This window comes from Notechis scutatus, chromosome 11 (genome assembly GCF_049901735.1).
Source record: "Notechis scutatus isolate UNSWTSFEM ecotype Mainland chromosome 11, rNotScu1.2, whole genome shotgun sequence".
Taxonomy (NCBI): domain Eukaryota; kingdom Metazoa; phylum Chordata; class Lepidosauria; order Squamata; family Elapidae; genus Notechis; species Notechis scutatus.
Window position 1 is genome coordinate 5,175,499 of NC_142019.1, and position 19,746 is coordinate 5,195,244.

At 41.1% G+C, this 19,746-nt stretch overlaps 1 protein-coding gene across 1 annotated transcript in view; it reads left to right on the forward strand.

Moving 5' to 3' along the window:
• HOMER2 (homer scaffold protein 2) overlaps positions 1-5,420 on the forward strand; it is a 69,088-nt gene extending 63,668 nt beyond the window's left edge. Inside the window, exons 8-9 of the mRNA XM_026677062.2 lie at positions 262-342; positions 2,625-5,420. Coding sequence (XP_026532847.1) covers positions 262-342; positions 2,625-2,813 — 270 coding nt within the window. The 3' untranslated portion in view covers positions 2,814-5,420. The remainder of the gene's footprint in view (positions 1-261; positions 343-2,624) is intronic.
• Positions 5,421-19,746: the final 14,326 nt, after the last annotated feature.

Sequence of the window (19,746 nt, forward strand, 5' to 3'; positions counted from 1 at the left end):
TGTGTATTTGGACTATTTATTAAAGCAGAAGGTATCATTACATGTTGAAATTATTGCTAAGTTTGTAGGCAAAGCCCAGCAAGAAGACATGTTTCCCCTTTAAGTTAACATTTTAATGATTCATTTCCTTTGACAAGTGGAAAGTTCCCCGAGCATTCAGGTGCTAATGCTTTCTTCTAATGTCTTAAAATATATATTTAAGAAAGTGGGAGAGGTGAGGATGTATGTGATTATAATTTCATGGCATGCATATTTCTCCAGGAATTGGAAGATCTACGGAAACAGGGTGAAATTATACCTCAGCTCATGACAGAATGTGAAACGGTTTCTCAGAAACTGCAGGTAAGGAATAGTTATTAGTCTTTGGTAAAACATTTTGCGGTTTAAATAAAATATTGCTTCAAATCTACAGCCAATATCTTTTTTTTTTATATAAGCAGGAAACAGGGACAACGGCTGTGATTCATTCTGATATGTCAGGAAAATGAAATAGGCTCTCAGTGAAGCCATCTCCACGGGTAAAGATTGAGACTAGGTAGCCCTCCAGGCACGGCTATAACTCCCAGCATCGCCCACCATTAGCACCATTACTAGTTGTGGCTGATGGTAGCTGCTTGTCATTCGGTGATATCTAGAGGGCTGGCTACCTACATATTCCTCATCTCTACAGATTCCTAATCTCTGTAAGAAGATGTAGCTACAATATGTTCATCTCGTTTATACGTATAAACTATTCTTCCCATTTATGATTTGAAAATGTTCTTCCCATTCTTGATTGGAAACCATACCAACCATAAAGTCACAAGGCCATAAGGCTGTGTTGTATAATCATCAGTGGCATTTGTAGCTCAGCCATCCAAAACCAACACCCGATAATTCCTTTTTCAAAAGGAAATGAGATTTAGTTTTTTTTTCCTTGAAGACGTTTCACTTCTCATCCAAGAAACTTCTTCAGTTCCGACTGAATGGGGGAGAATGGAAGGATTTAAGTTCCTTGCAGTCATCTGGTCATTAGAGCTGTTGAGGCCACTTGAAGAGCCCTCGGGCTCTCTTGAGTAGTGCAAATGGGTGTGGAACTTTCTTGGAACTGTTGAAAGGACTCTATTTACAACACAGGTGGGGAAACAGATAAACCTCCAACTGGCCTCAACATCTCTCAGAAAATGTGCTCACAACTAGATGACTGCAAGGAATATAAATCCTTCCATTCTCCATCATTGTCAGAACTGAAGAAGCTTCTTAGATGAGAAGCAAAACATCTTCAAGGAAAAACAAAGTCCAGTTGCCTTCTGAAGAACTGAAGAAGCTTCTTGGATGAGAAGCGAAACATCTTTAAGGAAAAACAAAGTCCAATTCCTTTTCAAAAAAGCACCTTTGGAACAACCACGAGCTGGATGGCTAAGAATCTCCATAGACAACACACAATAATGTGCATTCAGTCTTGTCCTTATTTGTTATGATTTTACTCCCATTCTTTTGATAGTCCCTGTATATTTCCTCTTTCCTTAGAGATATTTTGTCCAGTATCTTTTGTTTAGTTTATATATTCATTGTGTTAAAAAAATAACAACAAAACAATGCACCTTCATTCCAACTTTGTACCTACTGAAAGCCGATGACTTCAGTTTAAGAATAGTTCATTCTGTAGAATGCACACTTTGTTTTTCAATTTTGGAAGGACTTCAGGAATAGATATTTTTGTTCCCCTTTCCTTAGGAATAGGTGGAATTGGACCCACAGAGGCAAAATGCTTGAGTGTAGATTTGCCTTGAAGGAGAACTTGAACTTGCACCACTGCCTTTATTCCTATTAGCCAATAAAACTTTAGGTGTATTGATGTTTAATTTTAAAAAAATTGAATTCACAAACAAGACACATTGGCTCATAGATACTGTGTGAGCTTTGCAAGAGAAGTAAAAGAAAACTAGATTTTAATGTACCTTCCCTGAGCTTGGAGGGTTTAAAGGTTGAGGAGCAGTTCCCATCGCAGCCGTTCCAAAGCACACCTGGAGCCTGCCGGAATTGGGAAGGCAATTTAATACCTTCAAATGATGTATATAGTGTATATGATGCATAGATGTATAGTGGTGCGGTGGCTTAGGGGTGGAGCTCTCGCCTCACAATCAGGAGGCTGTGAGTTCGATCCTAGGCAGAGGCAGATATTTCTCTCTCTGGGCACACTGAGAATATATCTGCTGAACAAAATTCTGCATTGGCGATAGGAAGGGCATCTGGCCAGTAAATACTTACCTCCATTCAGTTGGCCTGACTCCACCCTGATGAAGGGATTATGGGGTCATTAAAAGACAAAAAAAATGATGCATAGAACAAATTCTGGAAATGATAATGATGATAATGACACATGCAGAGTGCATGACATCAATTCTAACCTACTGCAAAAAAAAAAAAAATGCAGCCAGAGTGACACAAAAGAGCATAGTTGTGTTGATGACATCTCCATGTTTCTATGCTCTGCTCAGATTAAAATAAACTAGGGGAATTCAGTTGCAGATGGTTTATAAAAGACGTCATCTTAGAAATGCAGAAAGGAGTGGAAGGAGATATATTGGCCGGTTGGCCTGCGACTGTTGGCCTGTTCTTCAAACAAACTTTCTGTTTTGCAGGCAGCTGAGAAAAGAAATAAAGACCTGGAAGAGAAAGTCAGAGCTCTACGGACGGAAGTAGAAGAGAGCAAACACAGGCAGAGTCACTTGAAGATGGAGTTACAAACTTTTTTAGATGTACTCGATGGAAAGATAGATGAATTGCAGGATTTTCGGCAAGGCCTCTCGAAACTGGGGGTCGACAATTAAGGGGACAGCCATTTCCCCCCACCCCAAAATATTTGGTGTGTGTGTATGTGTATGTATTCTAAACCTAGGTATATGTTTCTACAAAAAGTGAAAAGATGGGTGTTCTTCCTTACAATGGGACTTGTACATAGAGGCTAAAGATATTTTTTTCCACTCCTTTCCCCCACCCCCCATTCTAAAAATTTCTCCTTGCTTCTTCCTTCCTTTCTTTAAGAAAGAGGTGACCATTTTTAAAAATCTTACTGCTCTAGCCCATTCTGGGTTTATATAAATAAATGGGGGGGGGATTTTCTTGTCTCAGGAGATCTGAACCTCAGTTTACCTTAAGGTAAAGTTGCAGTCGCAGTGGGTGTTGTATGGAGGCTGATTTAAAGGCGTGCTGCAACTGTAGAATGAAGACATTTCCCAAAATGCTCAGCCGCTGCTGATTTATGCCTCATTTTATAGTGCAGACAGCGGTAAAGATGGAACAGAGATTTTAGGAGCAACCCTAGAGTAGCAACTAGATCTTCCGAGCCTTAAGGACCAAATGAGAAAAGCCACATTCAAAAATGTCCATATTGCAACATCTTTCTCCTCCTCCCTCTTCTTCTTCTTCTTCTTCTTCTTCTTCTTCTTCTTCTTCTTCTTCTTCTTCTTCTTCTTCTTCTTCTTCTTCTTCTTCTTCTTCTTCTTCTTCTTCTTCTTCTTCTTCTTCTTCTTCCTCTTCCTCTTCCTCTTCCTCTTCCTCTTCTTCTTCTTCTTCTTCTTCTTCTTCTTCTTCTTCTTCTTCTTCTTCTTCTTCTTCTTCTTCTTCTTCTTCTCCCCCTCCTCCTCCTCCTAGTACTACTGTCCCTCCTCCTCCTCCTTCAAATACCTGCGATGCCTTTTTCTAGAGGATTTGCCATGTTCAACAAAGGTGCACTTAAAACCCATATTTTTTAGTTTGCAACGTATTAAGTGAAGGTTCCCCTGTCATTTTTGGCAAATGAATGTGTACTTTATGATGCCATCGGTGAATTTTTTAAGAAGTGTGGATGATATTTTAGCTATTACAGCATAGAGAAGTTGGGACTTCTTTTAACACACCCCCAAAAACAGTGAAGGTGGGACCAATAGGTGCTCTTCAGGAATGGTCCGGTAGCCACTGTCTATCACAAGAACTTTTTGTATTCAGGACAGATACACTTATTTTAGAACATTTATTATCTGCCTGGCTTGTAACAAGTAGATTTACTCATGATGATCTAAAATATACTGTATAATAAACATCATAGTGACAACATGATAGGAGCCAGGGAAATTAAGGTGGAAAATCTTGTTCTCCACACTGAATAACCATAAAGTATAGCAGCTGTGTGGCTAGAGTAAGAAACTGGAGTTTCTTGACAGAGCATATGTTTTGAGGATGTAACATGTAAGATTCAATTCCATCTATCTATATTGAGGGTCTTCAAACTTGGCAAGTTTAAAACTTGTAGACTTCAACTCCCGGAATTCCTAAGCTAACATGACTGGAGGAGGAATTCTGGAAGTTGAAGTCCACAAGTCTTAAAGCTGTCAAGTTTGAAGACCCCTGATCTCTATCTCTATCTTTCTATCTTTCTATCTTTCTATCTTTCTATCTTTCTATCTATCTATCTATCTATCTATCTATCTATCTATCTATCTATCTATCTATCTATCTATCTATCATCTATCTATCTCATCTATCTATCTATCTCATCTATCTTTCTATCTATCTATCTATATCTATCTATCTATCTTTCTATCTCTGGCTACCTAGCTATCTATGGTAGGAAGAGCCAAATTTTGCCCTTTGGAGGACAGACCTTCAAAACCTGGTCTTCTTGCAACTGCATGATCTCCAAGTTCATCAACAGATTCAATTCCATCTTCCAAGTTCTTCCCCTTGGTCTCAAGACCTTCTCATATGCAGAGAATTTGTCGAACTGGAGACCTCTCTCTGACCGAACAGAGCACCAACAGGTGAACTTGCTTGAAAACACTATGAAAGTCTATTGAGGTGGCAAATGGGCAGCCCCACAGTGGCTTGGGAGACCCACCAACTGACGAAGAAGTGTTAGCTGAGGACGGTGTCATGATTTGTGCCCTCTTTAGGAAATAACATATTGTCTTTTGGTCAATCAGGAAAATCAGGAGATCCAGATAGTTCAAGTGGATATAAAGATTGTTTTTTTTTTTGTAAGCTTAAGCTCTCTATAAGAATCCGAACTACTAACAGCCAAGTGAAATTAGCGGGAGATAAGAGTAGAAGGAATTCAATATGGGTTGGATTTAAATCTCTTGTGGGTGCGAAAGGACTCATGTTTGATGACATGTTTGACCTCTCCCTCAGGCTCAGTCTAGTCATCTCCTACATCGTCTTCCTACTAGGATTATACATTTGCTTCTTATCCATCTTCTTTTCCTTGGATTGATTCCCAGCTCTTCTTGAAACAATCCATATTAAAAGCACTTTTGTGGAGGTGTTTGAAACCAATGATTTTTTCCCCCCTCCTATTTTTTCCTTTGAAAATGTCAACTAGGCATGTTCCTTTGAAAGCAATTATAAATAAGGTTCAGCTGAAGCTGAAGAAAGTTTTTTTTAAAGCTGTTTCTTTTTTTTCTTTTTTTTTAAAAACACTCTCATTAATTGTCTCAGCCTTGGTAGACTTTCTCTCATGATTAGGTATCTGGACTTACAATGGAAACATAGACTCTTTCTTTGAGAGACGGGAGTTTGTCACATGGATTGGCTTTATAGGCTTGCAATCTGGTCAGATTATTTATAAAGTTGTCTTAAATATTTATGATACATTGAGGAGTAATAAAATATCAGAGGTGAGAAATGGTACAATGAGGCATCTGAAAATGCAGCTAATAACAGTCAGTCTGCAGAGTGGGGGAAAGAGACTCTAAGCTGCTTATTTAAATATCCTCATAGATCACAGAATAATTTTATAGTTTGACATATTCTGGTGATCAAACCAGGCTGATAGGAAAGCAGCTTTTAAAAACAAGGTGCCTAATCATTGAAAAATGTTTATCTGTACAGCTAGTCCTCGACATACGACCACAATTGATCCCGAAATGTCTGCTGTTGAGACGTTGGTAAAGTGAGTTTTGCCCCATTTTACGACCTTTTTGGCCACAGTTGCTAAGTGAATCACTGCAGTTGTTAAGTGAGTGACACAGTTGTTAAGTTAATCTGGCTTCCCCATTGACTTTGCTTGTCAGAAGGTCGCAAAACAATCACAAGCATCTGAAGTTTGATCACATCGTAAGTGTGAAAAACAGTCATAAGTCCTTTTTTTTTCCAGTGCCGTAGTAACTTTGAACGCTCACTAAAGAAACTGTTATGAGTAGAGGACTCTCTGTATGTCCAGAAATATGCGTCAATGGGATATCGGATGATCCGGATCACCCTTTAGCTTGACTCAGTTTAAATTGTGGGGTGGCTTCTATGATTTAGACACGTGAGGGGGATCAATCACCTTATTTTCTAAAACTGCTCAGCAATAATTTTATTTAGCCATATGTTTATCCAAGAAGACAGGGTTGTCGGGAACAATAAGGTGCAGGCTGAATTCTCAATCCTGCACAAATTGTTTTGAGTAAGCTTCGTGAATGGCAGTGCGGTCAGAATCCTGGAAAAACAACTACTTCCATCTTTTTGTATATTTTAAAATTGTGTTTTCCTATATAGCACATCAGCTTAAGAAATCAGCTGTATCCTTTCCCGGTAATTCACAAAGATGGGGATATTTTAAGATGATTCCCAAAGGTGTTTAGAAGTTATTTACATGTAGTTTTTGACTTACAACTGCAGTTTGGACTGGAATAATTATTGCTAAGACATAACAATAGCACTTCAACTTATATACCGCTTCACGATGCTTTACAGCCCTCTCTAAGCGATTTACAGAGTCAGCATATTTGCTCCAACAATCTGGCTCCTCATTTTACCCATCTCGGCAGGATGGAAGACTGAGTCAAGCTTGAGCAGGTCAGGATTGAACTCCTGGCAGTGGGCAGTGAGTTAGCCTGCAATACTGCTTTCTAAAACCACTGCGCCAGTTTTAAGAAGAGCTTGGATGACCATTTACCTGAAATGGTATAGGGCAGGGGTGTCCAACCTTGGCAACTTTAAGACTTGTGGACTTCAACTCCCAGAATTCCTCAGCCAGCTTTGCTGGCTGAGGAATTCTGGGAGTTGAAGTCCACAAGTCTTAAAGTTGCCAAGGTTGGACACCCCTGGTATAGGGTTTCCTACTTCAGCAGAACGTTGGACTAGAATCCTCCAAGGTCCCTTCCAACTCTGTTATTCTGTTCAGGCACTAAATGAATGGATGTAAGTCAACGACTCCCTGTATATAACTTTATTAATCAATTTGGAACATGCTTTATTTACTTTTTAATGTTCAGAATAAAGTTTAGTCAATAGCAAATTAACCGATTGTAAGGGGAAATACTATTGAATAAAGTGTATTTTTATCCAGGTATATAAAAGATGATTAATCAACCTGAAGAAATTATTTCAGGTTTATTGGAGTGAAATTGTCTTACCTTGTTATCTGTTTGTTGTAAACACAGGGGGGGTTTCTATTCCATATTGTTAATTATGGAAATTAATTAATTTTGAGCACAGGCTGATCTTTGAATTTCCTACGGTAGCAGTAAATCCTGAGATTTTATATATTTGAAAAGCAAAATTTAAGAAAAAAAAACCTTATGTGATTTTTATCTGATTTTATTGTATTATAGAGTTGTTTATGTAAATATATATATAGTTTAAGTTAAAAAAAATCCAAAACTCTCATATTTATTCTGTCCTGCTTTCATCACTTTTCGGTTTCCTGAATTACACATTCTTGGTTTAACGCAAGTTGGGAAATTCTCTCTTTCATTTCTTATTAGGAAATCTAAATTAGGGTTTAAACAGGTGCTATAATACAGAACACACCTTCATAGATACGACTGCTGCATTTTTCCCCCTGGAAATATTCTTTGCCATAAACAACTCCTTAGCAGGAAAGTAACATTTGTTGGAAGGAGCTTTTATAAGGAAGACCTTTCTATTTGATCCATGCTGTGGATATCTGATGGCTAGTCTAGGGAAGAGAAGGACCAGGGTAGACATGAGAGCAGTCTTCCAATATTTGAGGGGCTGCCACAGAGAGGAAGGGTCAAGCTCTTTTCCAAGGCACCTGTAGGCCAGACAAAGAATAATGGATGGAAACTGAACAAGGAGAGATTCAACCTGGAAATAAGGAGATATTTTCTGACAGTGAGAACAATCAACCCATGGAACAGAAGTTGCCTTTGGAAATTGTGGGAGCTTCATCACTGGAAGCTTTCAAGAATAGACTGGACTGCCAACTGTCAGAAATGGTGTAGGGTGTCCTGCTTGGGTGGGGGGTTGGACTAGATGACCTATAAGCCCCTTCCAACTCAAATTAATCTGTTAATGTGGATTATCCAGTCTGTTACACAGATAGCCCTTGACTTATAACTACAGTTGAGGCCCAAAGGTGCTTTTTTTCCAAGAGGCAACTGGACTTTCTGTTTTTTCTTTGAAGACGTTTCGCTTCTCATCCAAGAAGCTTCTTCAAGTCTAGCTGAAGAAGCTTCTTGGATGAGAAGCGAAACGTCTTCAAAGAAAAACCAGAAAGTCCAGTTGCCTCTTGAAAAAGCACCTTTGGGACAACTGTGACCTGGATGACGGAGAATCTCCATAGACAATTGAGACCGGAACTTGCATTGCTAAGCAGAGCAGTTGTGAAGAATATTTCCCCATTGATCTGAAGTCAGCTAAGGGGAATCGCAAATGACGATCATGTGATCCTGGGACATTTCAACCGTCATAAATACATGGCAATTACCAAGTGCTTGAATTTTGATCAGGTGACCATTGGGATGCGGCACCAATCATCATTGCAAGAACTGGTCATAATTCAGCTGTTTCAGTGCCATTTTAATTTAGAAAAGTCACTAAAGGAGCGGCTGTGAGTTGAGGATCACCTGTATATGATAGGCAAAATGAAAATAGCAAGAGCTCTTAACACTTATATGCCACTTCACAATGCTTTACAGACCTCTCTAAGCAGTTTACAGAGTCAGTATCTCATCCCCAACAATCCTCATTTTACCAAACTCGGAAGGACGGAAGGCTGAGTCAACCTTGACCGGTTAGGATCGAACTGCTGGCAGTGAGCAGAATTGGCCTGCAATACTACATTCTAACCACTGCACGGCTCTTATAGGCAAAAAGGCAAAAGGTAAATTAAAGCTAGCTATATGGTTTTGTCCATCTTTTTGTTAGAGGCAGACGTTAATCTGGGACTTCTGACATGGGGAAGGCATAAGAGGGAGAGCCACATTATAGTTTACTCTCAGCCATAGAATTGGGTTTTTCTCAATCCCATTCACTAGCCAGGTTGATGTAGTGATGAAGGTCTTAAGCCAGGAGAGAGAAGTCCCAGGTTCCACTTTTAGCTGCAGAAACTCCAGGATGGTTTTGCATCTAATTGCTCTTTCGGCCTCAAAACTAGATTGAGGTAGCGAGGAGATCCAAGTTCTAATCCACTTTGGAAGCTCCCTGAATGATTTTGCTCCCTCTCATCTCAACCTACCTCACAAGGTTCTTGTTAGAAGAGGTATATACATCAAGATGAACTCCTGAATGAAGAGTAGGATCTGATAAAGTAAACATCTGCAGAATCAATAAATAATATTTGTTGGTTCAAATACAAGATTTCAATCTGCCTTCATCTGACAACTTAAAATAGTATAATGAGTAATGCAGAGTGCTTTCTTCATGTTGGTGGATTCCCCAAAGCACCTTTTAACGTACCTTCTAGTTGATGATGAAAGCTACACCTCAAATGAAGGCAACATTAGATACCTCAGCAACTTTAGGACACATGGCCAAGTTGTATTTCTTCAATATCTGGAATGCAACAAGGTCCAATCTCTGCAGTCACCAAACAATATTTTAGAGGACCATTTACTCCTCGCTGTTGGTATAAGTTTGTATGATGTCTGTATGAAGAGCTTTATCTAATGTCTGAAAGAGAATCTACGGACAGAATGAATTCATTTTTCTGTTTTCATCTTTTATATTTGCTCGAGGACAGAAAACACTGTGGAGCAGATTTGAGGTTCAAGGTGTCCCTAAAACTTATTCAGGAACCCCATATCTTGAGGCAGAGTCAAAGGAGAATGAACCGAAGTTGATTTGTTCAAGGTTGAAGTTGGCTTAGTGTTTTTATTTATTTATTTCAAAGGAAGAGAATATTTGTAGCCCGGGGTTGAACAGTAGGATCCTTCATGCTCCCCAAGCAAGCAAATAACCACGTTCAGATAACACCAAGGACTCTTTATTTATTTAATTTACATGCTGCCCATCTTGCTGTCCAAAGTGACTTTTTAAGATGTCTCAGTTGTTTCCATTGTTTTGTTTTACTACTTTGCACAACATCCTTCTCTGTCAGATGATGTAGATCTCAGAGGACAAGGTTCAGGTCCTTCTTCAACCATGGAAGCTCATGAAGCTTTAGGTCAATTGTATTTTTTTGAGCCCAGCCTACTACTACTACTAGTATTTTCCCACTACTCATAGGAAAAATGTTTTCTGGTAAACATCTATCAATCAAACTTCTTAACCATCCATCTTCCTTGTAAAGCAATTATGGCCCCCAACTTTTTGGGTGCCAAGGACCACTTCCGTGGAGAGAGTTTTTTCCATGGACCCCCGGAGGGGTCGTGGTTTTGTGTACTGCCTGCATCCCGCAGATGGGACTTCACTTGTTTGCGTGGCCCAATTTCTGGCATGCTGCAGCCTGTTGTCAGTCCACAGACAGAAGCCTGTCGTGGAGGTGGGTCTATCTGTTTAGCCCTGCAGTGTTTAAGATTATCAAGGAGCCCTCTGTTTTCCTTAGCCCAAATTATTTTAGCAGGCTGCTTGTCTATGCAGGAAATTCTCTGAGCTGAGGCGGAAAGTGTTGTTTTAATTAATTATGGCATAAAATCTTTTGAGTTCTCCTTCCCGTCCCTGAAGTTTCCTAGCGAATGAAGATGTTATTCAAGAATCCTATCATGTGGGCTGTGCGCCGAAGACACATCAACGTAGAAGTGGCTGGAAGTTAGATTTGCAGAAAAACAGTTGTCAGGGGAGAGATTGGATTTGGTGCGGTAAGTACCATGTTTTTTTATTGGCTAAAATTTCATTCGGAGCACACTCTTCTCCCCAAACTGTAGGGCCCCAGACACAATTGCACCATATTTCACAACCGTTTGCACCAGTGGTGGGATTCAAAAGTTTTTACTACTGTTTTTGTGCGCGTGGCTTGGTGGGCATGGCTTGGTGGGCATGGCAGGGGAAGGTTACTGCAAAATCCCATTCCCTCCCCACCCCACTAACCTGCTTTCCAGCTCTGTTCTCCTGTGCAGGGCAACAAAAGAAGACCCAGCCAATCAGCTGGGACTCAATGGGAGGCAGAGAGGAGATGGGGTTGGTGGGGCCAGTCAGAGGTGACATTTGCCGGTTTTCCAAACTACTCAAAATTTCCACTACCGGTTCTCCAGAACCCGTCAGAACCAGCTGAATTCCACCTCTGGTTTGCACGACTGTGAAATTAGATTGCAACAGGGAACCAGATCTTTGGTGAGTTTTGAGATTGGTCCAAACAAGGTGTATCATAGATATACAAAGGTGTGGTTCTGTCACGTTCTTGGATCAAGTTCTAATTAGTGGTGTATATGCCTATATCTGGACCACGTGTCTTTTAGGATCTGAAACAATCATTGTGTGAAAATCTACAATCCGAGGCCTTTTGTGAAAAAGTATACAATGGAATTACTATGTTGCTGCTGCTTTTTGACATCATAGCTTACTGTTTTATTTTATTTGGGGGTGTTTTTATTAAGTTATGTCTAAATCCACAATAAAGGTTTTCTCTTGTAAATGCAGGCAAAAGAGTTTCATACCCTGAACTACATTTTTTTTCATTTATCAACAAAGCTGAAAGTACAACTTGCTGCTTTGATAATCAATGGTAAAATAGTTACGATGGTCAGTGGTAATGTAAGTAAGCTGGCATATTGCACTGGGAAAGTTCTGTGAATTATTTACTATTAGATGTATTTCCTTGTAATTTCATAGCCTCTTCTCATTCCTACTGATATGGTTTTTTTTTCTAGAAACATTCCTTGGCAATAAATCAAAGGTGTTCCTAAATGAGTGGGTTGAGATCTGATTGCCTAGTTTTGATTTGGGAACACAGACATTTATTTCTTGATCTGACCTAGTTTCGCTTGTGTCTGTGGAAAATGAACAGGCGTACCCCCAAGGCCTTCAAAGGTAATAGAACTACATCTCCCAGCATCTGGTACTATCAGTCTTGCTGGCTGGGTAACTGAAAGTTGTATTCTTCAGCAATGTCAGGGAGAAGGGGGATGCATTGTGTCCCCAAACCTTAACATTTACCTGAAGATCATTCCTTTGGAGAAATAAAATCCTTGCCAAGGTGATGTGTGCTGGGAAGTGCTTTCAAATTTCATTCCACGTATGCAAGGACAGTGTGTGTTTCACAACACAGGATTGCCTCATTAGCCAAACTTTTGCCCAGTACTAAGGCTGGAAATTTTAATCTGGTATATCTGGCTATGTGGTGGAACCACCAACTCAAGGAGAAGGAGCCCCTCTAGGGAGAGTAAAGAGGCATTCTAGCTTAGAGTTGGTTTAGGAAAGCAAATGTCTGAGGTCAAACCATTAGGCCTACATTTATCATTTCTCAAGCGAAAGCAGACAGTCTGACAAGATTCTTATAAAATAGGTGATCAGCAATAAACTATTCACAAAGTGATTCTGGTTATTTGCACTTGACAGGCTGGTCGTCAATCTTATGTCAGCAGTGTGTAGTTGTCTGTGTTCACACAGGCCTTCCGTGTAAATATGATGTGGCCCTTAGAGCATCCTGGAAGACATTCTCTGCCATTTCTCCCTGCCAAATGTTTGTTTGTTTATTTATTTATTTTATTTGTATTTATTTGTCAAAAGCTTACAATATAACAGCAACAAGAATAAACATAAGTTGAAATACAAGAAATAGGAACTAATAATTGGGGACAGGGACCATAGGCACCATTGTGTGCTTATGCACACCCCTTACAGACCTCTTAGGAATGGGGTGAGGCCAACAGACGTTAGTTTGAGGGTAAAGGGTTGGGGGTTTGAGCAGGTGACAACAGAATCAGGTGGAGAGTTCCAGACATTGACCACTCTGTTGCTGAAACCATACTTCCTGCAATCAAGTTTGGAGTGGTTTACATATAGTTTATATCTGTTGTGCACTCTAGTGTTGTTGTTGTTAAAGCTGAAATATTCATTAACTGGTAAGATGTTGTAACATATGATTTTATGTACTGTGCTTAAGTCTAATCTTAGTCGTCGTAGTTCAAGGTTGTCTAATCCAAGAACCTCAAGTCTAGTGCTGTAGGGTATTCTGTTGTGAACAGAGGAATGTAGTACTCTTCTGGTAAAATACACTCGCTCAATTGTATTTATGTCAGATATACAGTGCGGATTCCAGAGAGCAGAGCTGAATTCAAGTATTGGTCTAGCAAAGGTTTTGAATGCCCTAGTTAGCAAATCAGTATTACCAGAGGAGAAGCTTCGTAAAATTAAATTTACAACTCTTAAAGCCTTTTTGGCAATACTGTTGTAGTGAGCTTTGACACTTAGATCATTCGATGTGAGAACTCCAAGGTCCAATGTTGAGAGTTGCCATCTTAGCATCCCCAAGTGCTGCACGCACATCTGGATGAAACAGTGGGGTTTGCCCATCACTTGCCTAGGTGTGATGAGGAAAGAGGAGTTGGAGGTGCTTTTTCCCCTTACTTGGTGCCTGCTGGTTTCTTCTCTAGCATCCAGCATCTTCTCGCTGCTGTCACCAAGCCAGAAATCGCCTTGGGGGAAACGCTGCCTCAGGAAGAACCCCCTAAAGGGTTCCAGTTGGAGAGTGTTGCAGGAGGAATCCAGGCAACCACTGTTGCTATGGCTACACCCTACTGGGTGAGGGTGTAGGCCTCAGGAACAGTTCTGAAATGGTCTCCTAATTATAGGATGCCAAATCACCCCCTCAGAACAACAGCTATTCAGGAAGTTTGACTTCTGACAGGCAGAAGTCTCTTCCTTGGAAAGGCTAAACAGGCTGCAGGGCAGAAGCCATGCTCTCCAAACCACTCACATCTTTGATGAAATGGATGTGTCCTTGGAGAAGACCCAAGAGCCATATGGCCAGACCCCACCCCACCCCCACCCCCCCAAAAAAAACTTTGCAAGACTACGCTTCTCCTGGGCTGTTTTTCCTCTCTGATGGGGACATGTCTTTTTCCCATCCTTGCTACAGAATGTATGCAGCATTTGGAGAAGACCCAAGAGCTATGGTGATGCAGAAGAAGTGGGCCTATACTAGCCATTGAGAGTCAAGGTCTAAAAACTGACTTCAGCCCACGGTTCTAATCAAGACGCATCCTAGCTCTAGAACAGGGGTTGCCAACCTTTTGGACCTCAGGGACCACCAAATTCATAATTTTAAATCCCACGGAACAGAGACCCTGGGAAAATTCCAAAAAAAGTCTGCAGGAAAATTCCCCGCCCTGTTTTCCTACCGATTGATCATTCTTTATTTGGGATGGCAGGATACTATCTCCAGCTCCGTTCTCAGATGGTTGGGGTGGGGCGGGGGGGAGAGACTTTTGGCTTCATACAAGGAAAGCAGCAGAAGCAGCAGAAGTCTTTCTTTCTCTCCCCCAAACTCCGCCAGCAATGAGTCTTTGTGTGACTTGTCGCACCGGTGCAGCCTCTTGGAGCAGGAGGCCTTGCAGGGTCCCAAAGACTCATTTCTGGTGGAGTTTGGGGGAAGAGGAAGAAAGACTTTTGCTGCTTTCCTTGCGCGCAACCAAAAGCAGAAGAAGAAAGAAGCAGAAAGAAGCAGCCCGGTGGCCAAATGAGGCACATGGGGCCCTTACCCCTCCCATCACTACCTCGTGTTGTTTGCAATGAAAGCGACGCAAGCCTTGTGTTCCCGCGGGCCATGTGGGTGCCGCAGCCTTGTATTCCTGCGCAGCCTGGATTAATTGCTTTGGGGGACGTGCTTTGGGGGGTGACATTTCTCTGCGGACCACCAAAATTTTCTCGTGGACCACCAGTGGTCCCCGGCCCACAGGTTGGCAACCACTGTCCTAGAGATCACAGATTTCCTAGCTTGCATACAAGCATTTCATGGCGAAAAAAAAAGAACTCCAAACCAAATGATATTCAGGTTGTTCTGTGCCTCTCAATCAATTATAGCTCTTTAGAAATGGCCTTCTCACTGTGTACTCCAATGCTAGTTTTAATTGGCTTATTGGGAAGAGGAGGTGGAAGGGGCTGTGTTGGTGAGAGCAGGGGAGCTGATAATTTGCAGTTGCTTCTTCTACCGCTCTTGGGTACCCTTATTAGAGCCATTCTGAAGGGGAAGACAAGGCTGCCATGACTCACCCTTTAATAATATCGACTGGAACTAGTGCCAGCTGTAGCTTTGTAATGAAGAGCAGGGAAGATTGGGTTCCCTATCTGACAGGACTCAAAATCTCTTCCTCCCACTTTGGAGCCCAACTGAACAGTTTCCCCGAGTCTGCTTGATGATTTGAGTAGAATTGTTTTCTTGGGTAAGCACCAAATCGAGTCACTCCTTCTGGATTAATAAACCTTCTGGATTATTAGAGCTTTTGTGATAAGCGGTTCATTTTATCAGGTTATTTGCTTCTGTTTTGTTGAGTGGTATGGTGGCCTAGAGGTGGATCTCTCACCTCACAATCAGGAGGCTGTGAGTTTGATCCTAGGATAGAGGCTGATATTTCTCTCTCTGGGCACAATAATATATCTGCTGGAAAAAAAACCTCCACATTGATGACAGGAAGGGCATCCGGCCAGTAAACGCTCAGCTCCATTCAGTTGCCCTGACTCCACCCCGATGTAAGGGATTATGGGGTCATTAAAAGAAATGATGCATAGAACGAATTCTGGAAATGATGATGATGATGACACATACAAAGTACATAACATAAATTCTAACCTACTGCAAAAAAAAAAAAAAAATGCAGCCAGAGTGACACAAAAGAGCATAGTTGTGTTGATGACATCTCCATGTTTCTATGCTCTGCTCAGATTAAAATGAATTAGGAGAATTCGATTGTAGATGGTTTACAAAAGACGCCGTCCTAGAAATGCAGAAAGGAGAGGAAGGAAATATATTGGCCGGTTGGCCTGCAACTGTTGGCCTGTTCTTATGGGGTCATTACATGACAAACAACAACTCCTTGTTTCTGTTTTCTTGCAGAAACGAAGCTTCTTCTCTTCCTCCTGTTGGATTCCTATTGCTCTCTAGGTGGCTGTGAGGTGCTCACTGAGTTCACAGGCCTAAGAATTCACCCAATTTACCCTTTATTCCAAAGCTATTCTCTCTGTGAATCAATACCCGCTTTCACTTTCAAGACATATTTTCTTCCCCCTGAGCAGGCAGTCTGTTTCACTGCTAATCCATTCTCACTGTGAGGAGCTATTTCTAATCCTGCCTTAGCTATTTCTAAGACATGCGACAGGAACGAGCCTTCGGAATCTTTTTATCCTCGATTTTGATGCAGACTCCCATGGAATTTGGCAGATGGTTATCTGGTTGGTTGTCTTCGGAAGTTGTGGATGCCCCGTGACTGGAGGTTTTTAAGAAGAGACGGGACAATCATCCGTCTCAAATGGTGTAGGGCTTGGATTAGAAGACCTCCAAGATCCCTTCCAACTCTCTTATTCTGGAATAAGGGACAACCAGACACAAAAACAACCCCCCTCCAATGCTATCACTCTGGTAAACAACTAATTCCCACAACACTGTCTACATCCTGTCCCAAAGGTGCTTTTTTCAGGAGGCAACTGGACTTACTTGTTTTTCCTTGAAGACATTTCGCTTCTCATCCAAGAAGCTTCTTCAGCTCTGACAGGATAGTAGGGGAATGGAAGAATTTATACTTTATTTATTCCCCACTATCCTGTCAGAACTGAAGAAGCTTCTTGGATGAGAAGCAAAATGTCTTCAAAGAAAAAAGAAAAAATCCAATTGCCTCCTGAAAAAGCATCTTGAGAATCTTTACAGACTTCTGTCTATGCCCTGGGATATCAAACCACCTAGTAGGGCTGTATTACTTATTATCCTTCTCACCTGACCTATTACCTATGTCCTTAGATCCTTATAATTTGTTGTAACTCATGATTTATGTTGATTGCTTTAGTATCCTATGACTGAGTGTTGTATCTATGATTTACGATGTATTTTATGATCACTTGTTGCTTGTGTGTACACTGAGAGCTTATGCACTGGAGACAAATTCCTTGTGTGTGTGTGTGTGTGTGTGTGTGTGTATCCTTGGCCAATAAAGATTTCCAGAAATCACTGCCAATGGAGTCATATTCATAAGACCCACTTCTAGTTTTAGCAATTAGATGAAGACTTTCCAAGCTTAATCAAATGTTTTATTGATGAGACCAACATCTTTGTGAAATGTTCTGGCAGTGGTTTGGTTTTTCAGAATTATTTTCATCCTTTAGGTTTCAGTTTAGATTTCCCATGCTTTATTCTAGCGTTACTCAAAGCCACTTGGGGTTGCCTCGAACTGCTAATGGGAGGCATATAAATTTAATAAGTAATAATAAAAAATTAATAATCATGGTAGCCATTATTCAGAAGCTGCATTTGAAGCCATGATTTGGAGCTCAGAATGGATGTGATGTTTCATGAAATAATAAAAACAATGATAACCTATGCAGACATTGCTTTTTTCTTCAGATGACACTGAACTGGGGAATTACAGCATTTTTAAATCATTCCACCTCTTATTAAGAGCTCCAGTATAAGTATTTCTTGACCAAATATATATTCAGGAAAATGCTGGGGTTGAAATCCTAATAGTCATCCAAAAAGTATGGAACAAAATTGCTTTTTTAAAAAAATGCTTTAATGCTCATATTCCTTTGTCTGTCTCCTGTATGATTAATTCAGTATTTTTGCTTCTGTCAACAGAAGGTTAACTAAGGCTACAGTTTGTTCTGTATTCTCTGTTTTGGCTATGATGGGTTTCTTAACAAACTGGTTCCCACCCACCCCGCACCCGCAAGAGTTGGAGAAATGATTTATATTCTATCCTCCCAAGGTTGCCACTGAATTAAAAAACAAACAAACCAATCTTCCATCAGGATATTCTGAAGACTTTTTTTACTGTCCCACTGCAGGGTTTTGGGGATCCCAAAGAAGGAAACAACTTTCTGTAGCAAAATGACTTTTTATATGGAAACAGACTTTTCTCTAAGTGCAGAGAAGAGCAATGAAGATGATGAGGGGACTGAAGGCTAAAACATATGAACAATGGTTGCAGGAATCGGGCATGTCTAGTTTAATGAAAAGAAGGGCTCAGATTGACATGATAGGAGTCTTCCAATGTCTGAGGAGCTGCCACAAAGAAGAGAAAGTCAACCTGTTTTCGAAAGCATTTGAAGGCAGGACAAGAAACAATGGATGGAAACTAATCAAGGAGAGAAGCAATTTAGAAACGAGAAATTTCCTGACAGTGATAACAATTCTGGAATGACTGGCCTCCAGAAGTTGTGGATGCTCCAACCTTGGAAGTTTTTAAGACGAGATTGGACAATCATTTGTCTGAAATGGTATAGGGCAGTGATGGCTAACCTTTTTGGGCTCCTGTGCCAAAAATTGTGCGTGCGCTTGCACGCTCGTGCTCGTGTGCCAGCACCCAGAAGGCAATGCACGGAAATATCAGAAGTGATGAAACGGGGCTAGTTTTCGGCCTGCAAAGCCTGCAGAAGCCTACAGAAGCCTTCCTCAAGCCTTTGGGAGGCTGAAAAAGGCCTCAAACCGGCTGAAAACCAGCTGTTAGGCACATGCATGCGCAGTGAGGTAAGTTTGCCTGCAGCTCGCATGCCGGCACAAATGGCTCTGAATGCCACCTGTGGCACGTGTGCCATAGGTTCGGCATCACAGTTATAGGGTCTCCTGCTTGAGCAGGGAGTTGGACTAGAAGACCTCCAAGGTCCCTTCCTACTCCGTGATTCTGTTATTCCAAGTAGCTGCTGGAGTTTCAACCCATCCTGGGTTTCTACCAATGACTTTTAAGGCTGTCTCGTTTCTATTTTAAACCCTCAACTTAAATAACCTCAGCACTTTACTTCTGTCTCTGCCATCCTTTTAGAAAATTGTATTAGGCACTCATTTCTCTGAACCAAAATCCCCGACAAGCAAAGCAAGAAGGATGGATGGGTGTAGACCAACAGCGGTGGAAGGGAAATCTTGTGAATGCATCACCGAACTTGCCAAAGTGAGTGAATAAAATGCCTTTAGAGGTGTTCCATCTCTGAGTTCTGAAAAGAAAAACCAGCAAGCGGCAGCAGTTTCATGAATACAAAAGATTTGCAATGGAGCAAACCAAGCCTATTTTTTCTCATGTGTGTGTGTGTGTGTGTGTGTGTGTGTGTGTGTAAAATTATACACTGTTCACAAAAATAAAGGGAACACTAAACAACACAATGTAACTCCAAGTCAATCACACTTCTGTGAAATCAAACTGTCCACTTAGGTAGCAACACTGATTGACAATCAATTTCACATGCTGTTGTGCAAATGGAATAGACAGCAGGTGGAAAGCAGAGGCAGTTAGCAGGACATTCCCAATATAGGAGTGGTTCTGCAGGTGGTGACCACAGACCACTTCTCAGGTCCTATGCTTTCTGGATGATGGTTTGGTCACTTTTGAATGCTGGCGGTGCTTTCACTCTAGTGGTAGCATGAGACGGAGTCTACAACCCACACAAGTGGCTCAGGTAGTGCAGCTCATCCAGGTTAGC